At 54.4% G+C, this 8,720-nt stretch overlaps 1 protein-coding gene across 1 annotated transcript; it reads left to right on the forward strand.

Moving 5' to 3' along the window:
• Window positions 1-1,329: 1,329 nt before the first annotated feature.
• LOC114022586 lies at window positions 1,330-6,708 on the forward strand. Its single transcript, XM_037898642.2, has 4 exons — window positions 1,330-1,590; window positions 2,555-3,541; window positions 4,834-5,685; window positions 6,700-6,708. The coding sequence occupies exons 2-4, from the start codon at window positions 2,555-2,557 to the stop codon at window positions 6,706-6,708; spliced, it is 1,848 nt and encodes a 615-aa protein (XP_037754570.1). The 5' UTR covers window positions 1,330-1,590.
• Window positions 6,709-8,720: the final 2,012 nt, after the last annotated feature.

An 8,720-nucleotide genomic window follows, 5' to 3' on the forward strand; every position in this document is an offset into this window, starting at 1 on the left:
TGTCTACCAGGGGACGTTCAAGGTAGCATGTGAGCAATGGCTGCCACCTGTAAAGTTCTGAGTCATGCACGGACATGTGACTTGCCCATGTGACTCCAAAACTCCATCTTGTAGCTGGGATTCTACACAGGGGGAGGGAGGGGTGTCCACCCACAAGAGGGGAACTATATAAAGTCCTGGGAGACCCCTCCATTTTGTCTTCATCTGGCTCAAGAGATAGCTTCTCTACCCCAAAGGAGACCTACGTTTTTGGGGAGTTATCCCATGCTGTTTTTGGTCACAGCTCTTTTGTCCCCATTGATAGGTGCCTGTCTCATCTTTATAGTCATCAATCTGCCCTCCTCTGACATTTCAATAGGAGTGTGTTGCAACTTCCTGGCGCCCTTGTGTCTGTCTTCAGTTCCTCCCTAGAACACCTGATTCAGCGATGGCCTTCACACTTATTTTTTAACACACTCATTCCTCATTCACACACAAAACAGAATTGATTTACACAGAACATTGGAACAGGAACATCAAATTGCAATGCAAGAAAAAAACAACCATTGCATTCATAGAATCTCAGGGTTGGAAGGGACCTCAGGAGGTCATCTAGTCCAACCCCCTGCTCAAAGCAGCACCAATCCCCAATTTTTGGCCCAGATCCCTAAATGGCCCCCTCAAGGACTGAACTCACAACCCTGGATATAGCAGGCCAATGCTGAAATGACTGAGCTATCCCTCCCCCTACAACTAAGTGGAGACCCAAAAATGTCTGTTACTGCCTTGAAACCAGCACAGACACAGATTCTGGCTGATGCATCTCTACCAATGGCCCATTAGGCCCGTTCCTTTCTGCTTTCAGAAAGGGTGGCTGGCAGGATATGGTCAAATCATACACCAATATATTTAATACATACTACATTATTAGTCTTTATTTTTTATTTTAAATTATACAAAATACAAACATAAAATCCTCCCATTACATTGAGATGTGGCCACCCCTTGGGTGGGGCAGAAAAAAGCCATTGAATTGAGTGTACAGCCTCGCTTTGCTCTGTCCATAGAAACATAGGTATGTTTTTTTCCTATTTGTTCATAATTACACTTAACATTTTCTATCCCCAGCTCTGGGAGGGGAGTGGGGCCTAGTGGGTTACAGCAGGGGGGCTGGCAGCCAGGATGCCTGGGTTCCCTCCCCGCCTCTGAGAGGGCAGTGGGATCTGGGGGGTTAGAGCAGAGGGCTGGGAGCCAGGACTCCTGGGTTCTATCCCTGGTTGTGGGAGGGGAGTGGGGTCTAGTGGATTGGAGCAGCGATCCCTCCCAGAATAGGTGGAGCAGATAATCCCTTTGCCAGCTGATCTGGGAAAGGGCGGGGAGCTGTGTGTGTGGGAAGATGTTGATGGTTTGATGATAGCTCTGGAATTTCTCTCAGTCTGCAGCTTTCCCTTCTCTGACTGTTTGACTCGACGTATGCTGGTCCTGAGGGTAGAATCGTAGCTCCCCCACCCTGGGGTCTGGATCCCATAGCCCGGAGAGATAGAGGATCCCAGGACGAAGGAGAGAAAGCACTGAGAGAGAGAGTGAGAGAGGAGAGAATCTCAGACAAAGGTATCAGGGAAATGGGGTGTCGTGCGGGGGGATGGGAATGGTACTGGAAGCTGGGCTGAGCTGAGACAGAAAGTACGAAGGAATGAGAAAGAAAGACTGGGGGTTCTTGGGGGCAGGGACTGCCTCTCACTGTGCGTCTGCACAGTGCCCGGGGAGACGGGGACCCTGATCTTGGCCTGAGGGGGGTGGAGGGCTGTCTGCACAGGGCCCAGGGAGACGGGGACCCTGATCTTGGCCTGAGGGGGGTGGGGGGGTGTCTGTGCAGTGCTCAGCCCAATGCTGGGCCAAACCTCTGTCTAGGGAGGGAAAATCAATGCAGCACCTGGAGCCATCAGGGCCCTGAACTCGGTCCAGGTATGTAGGTGTGGCCATAATAGCCATAATAAATAACGATTACAATAATGGGAAGAATGAATGAAACAAAGGATGAAAGGAAGAAGGCAAATTGAAGAGAAGAAGGGAAGGAGAAGGAGATAAAGGAAGTTTAAATGGGTATTAATTCAGGGCTGTTCTCTGGTCTGTGGCATACAGGAGTCAGAGTAGGTGACCCCAATGGGCCCTTCTGGCCTTAGAATCTAGGGGTCTGAGGGCTTGTCTGGAAAGGCGGGGGTGTCAGAGCTGTAGCTCCTCCATGTTAACATGACTTACGCCCATGGGAGGGGTTCTCCTGTCGTCATAGTGAATCCACCTCCCTGAGAGGCGGCAGCCAGGTGGAGAGAAGATTTCTGCCATTGACCTCGTGCTGTTTACACCGGGGGTTAGGTCGGCTTAATTACATCACTCAGGGGTTTGCAGCTATGCCGGCGTCAGGCCTCAGTGGAGCCCAGCCCTGGGACAGACAGACAGACAGAACCCAAAGGAATGAAAGCCCGGGAGCTAGCTCTCCCCTGGGTGGCATGCGGGTTGTGTTCCCGTCCCCTCCCTGTCCCCCGTGTCACTCCAAGTCATGCCTGTCTCCCGGCAGATGTTGGTCATCGTCTCCACGCTGGTGAGCCTGCTGCACCCGGTGCTGTCGGCCCTGTCGGGGGCTGTGCAATGGCGGGGCCTGGAGCACTGGTTCTTCCTGCTGGGCCTGCGCCTGCTGGCCATGTACTTCGCCAGCGCGCCGTGGGAGAGCGCACAGCAGGATATAGCGTGTGCCTGGAGCACCAGCCAGGATGAGGAGACCCGGCACTTCTGCACCTCGGTCTGCTACAACCGCCACTTCCTGGACCCCGTCCTGCCCACCTGGGGCTTCTCCTTCCTCATCGCCCTGCTCCCCATCACCATCATCAGAATGCTGTACCCCAAAAAGGATCCCCACGGCAAGGGGGGGCAGGAGGTCGCTGCATCGGCCACATGCAACAGGGCCACCGAGCACACATTGGTAGAATCCTCCAGGGCCGCCAGACCCGAGCTAGTTGGGCAATCCAACATGGCCACTAAATCCAACGTGGCTGCCATGGCCCGGCTGATGGGAGACTCCAACATGGCCACCAACCCCAGGCTGGTTGGCGCGACCAATGTGGCTGCCAGAGCCAACACGGTTGGGGTCAGTGGTGTGACCGGCTCCCCGGCAGGACCCGACATGGCCGCCCAGCCGGCCTGGTGTGCCAGCGTCATCACCGTGTGCATTGCCGTGCTGCTGGCCACCGAGGTCGGATTCCTGTGGGCCTTGCTGGCCCGGCAGCTGCCCATGGTGTCAGGGTCTTCCTTCCCCTGCTTCCCCGGCCTCCTGGCCTGCCCCAGTGTCCTCGAGTGCGCCGTGCGGGGCCAGGCCGACAAGCACATGGCGCTGGTCATCTTGGCCCTCACGGCCTGCTTCAGCATCCTGGTCTGCCTGACCTATGGGGGCGTATGGGTAGCCTTGGCCACCTGTTGCCGTGGGAGACAGGAGGGGGAGCGGGCCCTAGAGGGGGAACACCTGAGGTGCTGTGAAGGGTGGGAAGAGAGGGGGATGGGGGAAGGCAGGGTGCTGAGGGGGCCCTGGGAGTGTGGGGAGTGTGTGGGGGATGCCAGGACGGGGGTGAATGGGGAACAGAAGGGCCGGGGGGAGGTGGACAGGGAACTGGAGGATGAGAGGGGGGGCCAGGAATGGGGCCTACTGGGAGGAGAGGGGAGGGGGCTGGGCAGGGGGGCAGGAGGGCAGCAGAGGTGGCGGAAGGGAGTGGGATTGGGCGGGGAGGGGGTGGAGGACTACACGGCATGGTCTGAAGTGGAAGGAAGGTTGTCCAAAGTGCGGGGGCTATGAGCTTTTGGCAATCATGGGATTGCCCATGATAATTCCCTTAGTCCCGTCCGAATATCCACCTAAGTACCTACCTAAGTCTTCACCTGGCTGGGCTCTCCAGGACGGGAGTGGGGGCTGGTGGGTTAGAGCAGAGGGGCTGGGAGCCAGGACTCCTGGGTTCTATCCCCAACTCTGGGAGGGGAGTGGGAGGCTGGTGGGTTAGAGCAGGGGGAGCTGGGAGCCAGGACTCCTGGGTTCTATCCCCGGCTCTGGGAGGGGAGGGGGGGGGGGTCTAGTGGGTTAGAGCAGGAAGTTGGCTGGGCTGCTGTCCTTTGGGCTTCTGCTTCCACTGGTGAGTATTTGGGCAGGACTCCTGCGTTCTGTTCATGCAGCGATCCCTCCCAGAACAGGTGGAGCTGAAGCTGACCTGGGAAAGGGCAGGGAGCCAGCTGTGTGGGAAGGTGTTGGTGTCTTGGGAGAAGTTCTGGGATTTCACTTTTGGCTTCAGCTTCTCCTTCTCTGGCTGTTTGGCTTGGGTGTGCACCTGGGCTGCAAGAAGCAACTCGGGTCCCTCCACCCCCAGGCACAGAGCCAGCAGCCTGGGTCGATAGAGGATCCTTGGACAAAGGAGAGAAGAGAGTGGTGATAGAGACTGGGAGAAGAGAGACTATCAGAAAAAGGTATCTGGGAAGAGGTTTGTTTGGGAGGGAGGGATGGAAATAATAGAGGGAGCTGGGTCAAGCCAAAGACAGAAAGAAAAGTGGAACAAGAAAGAAAAAGAAAGGAAGGGAATGAGAAAGAAAGAAAAACAAGGGAATAAGAAAGCAAACAAGAAAGAAAGAAAGAACAAAACCAGGGAATGAGAGAGAGAGAAAGAAAGAAAGAAAGAAAGAAGGGAATGAGAAAAGCAAGAAAAGAAAGACTCTGAAGGAATGAAAGCCCACTAGCTCTCTCTGGGTGTGTGGCATGTGGGTATTGTGGCCATCCCCTTTGTGCCCCCCACACCACTCCCCTCCATGTCTCTCTCCGGGCAGATGTTGATCATTGTCTCCACGCTGGTGAGCCTGCTGCACCCGGTGCTGTCGGCCATGTCGGGGGCTCTGCGGTGGCAGGGCCTGGAGCACTGGTTCTTCCTGCTGGGCCTGCGCCTGCTGGCCCTGTACTTCGCCAGCGCGCCGTGGGAGAGTGCGCGGGACGATCTGGCGTGTGCCTGGAGCCGCAGCCAGGAGGAGGAGAGCCGGCGCTTCTGCACCTTGGTCTGCTACAACCGCCACTTCCTGGACCCCGTCATGCCCACCTGGGGCTTCTCCTTCCTCATCGCCCTGCTCCCCATCACTATCATGAGAATGATGTACCCCCAGGAAGATAGTCAGGGCCCGGGGCGGGAGGAGGACACGGCGTCGACCAGACCCAACATGGCTGCTGGGCGCAGGTTTGATGGACAATCCAACCTGGCCACCAAACCCAAGCTGGCAGGGGAAGCCAACACGGCTGCTAAATCCAACATGGCTGCCGAGCCCAGGCCGGTGGGAGACTCCAACATGGCCGCCCCTCCCAAGCTGGTTGACACGACCAACACGGCTGCCGGAGACAACACGGTTGGCCTGAGTGGTGTGACCGGGCCGCCGGCAGGACCCAACATGGCCGCCCAGCCGCCCTGGCATGCCGGAGTCTTCACCGTGTGCCTCGCCGTGCTGCTGGCCACCGAGGCCAGTTTCCTGTGGGCCTTGCTGGCCCGGCAGCTGCCCATGGTGTCAGGGCCCACCTTCCCCTGCTTCCCCGGCACCCCGGCCTGCCCCCCTGCCCTCGAGTGCACCATATGGGGCCAGGCTGACAAGCGCATGGCGCTGGGCTCCCTGGCCCTCACGGCCTGCGTCAGCATCCTGGTCTGCCTGGGCTCTGGGGGCATGTGGCTAGGCCGGGCCACCTGCTGCCGTGGGAGACAGGAGGGGGAGCGGGCCCTGGAGGGGGGGCTGATGAGGGAAGGGAGGGGGTGTTGGAAGGAGTGGGGAGAGGGGGAGATGGGGGAAGGGAGGGTGCTCAGGGGGGACTGGGAGGGAGGGGAGTTTGGGGGTGGCACGGGGAAGGGGGTGTACTGTGTGGGGAAGACCGGTTACGGAGAGCAGCAGGCAGGGGACTGGAGGGTGAGAGGGGGGAAAGCGGGGTCCAGGAATGGGGGATACTCGGAGGAGAGGGGAGAGGATGGGAAGAGGGGTGGATTGAGGAAGGGAGAGTGCTGAGGAGGGACTGGGAGGGAGAGCAGCGAGGGGGGAGGGCTAGGAAGGGGAGGGGAAAGGAGGTTACAGAACTGGAGGCTGAGGGGGGAACCAGGAACGGAGGACGCTGGGAGGAGAGGGGAGGGGGCCGGGTGAGGTGGGGATGGGAGTGGAGGTGGCAGAAAGGATGGGGGATTGAGGGAGGGAGTGGATTGGGGCATGGGGCGCTACATGGCAGAGTATGAGGGTGGAAGGAAAGGGGGCAGGCGTTGGGGGGATGGGATGGGACGCAGGGTGCATAATGGGGGTGGTGCTGGAGAGGCCAAGGTTGGAAACTTAGGTTTTTTTTCGGTGGGGATGAAATCTGGGCTTCTGCACCGTCCACCCACCACCGGGAGCTGGGACTCTGTGCACGGATTGAAGCTGTCTTGGCCTTCACCCAAACCTGGGAAGCGATGGATTTCGCCTTCAACTGCCTCTCCAGATCCGCTGAGTTGGAACTACCTCGGGAGGCTTTATCTGTGTGAATAGCAGCAGCCTTTGCGGGACTCCATGGTCCTGTCCACGGTCTGTGCTTATAACCACGACGTGCCCTTCAAAACAGCGGCCAGAGAAATCAGTGGATATGTGCAAAATTCCCTGGGAATATCAGTTGAACTGGTTTTTCTGGAATTTCTCCTGCAGAACATCTGATGGGACCACGATTTAGGACTAGAGCAAGATCTGACGACCATGCCTGGATTTGGTGACCACTTTGGCCACGCCAACCAGCCTGGACTGGGCAGCCATATTGGATGTGTTAACCTGGATTTGGTGGCCATACTGGATTTGCCAACTAGTCTGCAGTGGGAGGCCATATGGGTCATGCCAGCCAACCTGTGTTTGGTGGCTGTATTAGTCAAGCCAACAAGCATGGATTTGGTGGCCACCTGGCTATGTAAATGAGAGTGGATTGGGAGGCTATAGCAGATTTATCCCAGATTTGGTGGCCATATTTGCCAACCATCTTGGGATCAGTGGCCGTATTGAATCTGTTTTTTTCTTCATGTGGGACTAAATCAGATGAATTTTATCACTATAGAACTAGTCAATATCTTTGCAATGAATATAGCTTTAGATGAAAAATGGCTATTTTAGGCCCCCCAAAACATTTTCATTTGGGTCTAAATTCTTCCCAACTGTGGCACAAAAAATACCAAAAGATTTTTCACTTTCGAAGACCTGAATTTTCCATGTTTTGGCTTTGGTCAAAAAACCGCAAAAGATTTTACCAAAAAAATTTGAAATGCAAAACACAACATTGTGAACAACTTGAACTGGAACAAAACAGAGTTTGTAACTCAAAATCATTTTTTTAACCATTTAAATTTAATAGAAAATTCATTGAAAAGATTTAATTCCCTGGTGTAACACTCCAATCAGCATCAAGGTACCTATCTATGGCTTTCTTTCTTTCTTTCTTTCTTTCTTTCTTTCTTTCTTTCTTTGTGATTTTTTCTTTCATTTAAGTCAAAAATTTTCATCGCAACTTGGCTTTTTTCAGTGAAAACTTCCTAATGGCCATTTTTCACATGTCTACGCTCCAAAATTCCCATTTTCTCTCCCTTTTAAACTTTCCTGACCTTTTTCCGGTGACCAAAGCAAGTCTGTTTTTAAACTGAATTCCCTCCTCACTGAAACACAACAAAAACATTTCAGAAAGGTGTCTAATTCAATGCATTTTGTCTAAACACATTGTCCAAAATGTATCAACTGAATGAAACCTCAAATGTTTTATATAGCCATAAGGGGAGTGGGGTCTCAGGGGTGGAGAAACAAGGCAGGGGAGCCAGGAATTGGGATGGCAAAGGAAGGCAGGAATCTTCCTGGTTTTTCTCCCTGGCTCTGGGAGGTGAGTGGGGTCTAGTGGTTAGAGCAGGAGGTGCTGGAGGTCAGTTCTGAGAGCGGACTGGGGTCTAGTGGCTAACTACCTTTGAAAATTTGCCATTTCAGAACAGGGCGAGACTTGGAAATGAACTCAAAAGATGACTAGCTTTGTGAGGACGCTTTAACGCAGGCGGAAATACAAAGACGAATGATGCCAAGAGTCTTGTAAATACTATTACTAGCCATAGATCATAATTTGGTGATCAACATTGTGACACTGATGGGTGGAGGTGAAGCTGTTGATGTTGCTTGATTAAAATACATTTTCCATTCATCATGCCAGCTGTTGTGCAATTTAACTTCAGCTCCGAGTCGCCTGGAATTTACCTCTGGCTTCGACGGGCTCATACCAGACGCCTGTAGGATCTTTGCCTCTGAGGTACCCTTTCGGCTATCGGTTTAACAAAGTTTCTTTTCATTTAGGATCTGCCCCATAGGCAGAGCCGTAGATTCCACGTCCAGGATGGGCGCAGCCAGGCCGGAGTGCTGCCCTCAATGAATTCCTGTTGGAACTAGAGCATGACCTTTAGAATAAACAACCTTTCTTGAGTGGAAAAGTGACAGGGATGGAGAATCCACCATGATCCTGGGGGCGGAATAGGGAAAGGAAGAAATGTGTAGGTAGATCAAAGTGATGGGGAACCGAGTTACGGGCATGCAGTTCTGACTCATCAGGAAATCAGAGAAAGATCAGAGGCGATTTGGACGGGAGCTAGGAAAAGACAAAGAATAAAGGGAAGGGTCTGAACATGAAAGTCAGAGGCGGGAGCGGGGCTGGG

This window comes from Chelonia mydas, chromosome 6 (assembly GCF_015237465.2).
Source record: "Chelonia mydas isolate rCheMyd1 chromosome 6, rCheMyd1.pri.v2, whole genome shotgun sequence".
Lineage (NCBI taxonomy): Eukaryota > Metazoa > Chordata > Testudines > Cheloniidae > Chelonia > Chelonia mydas.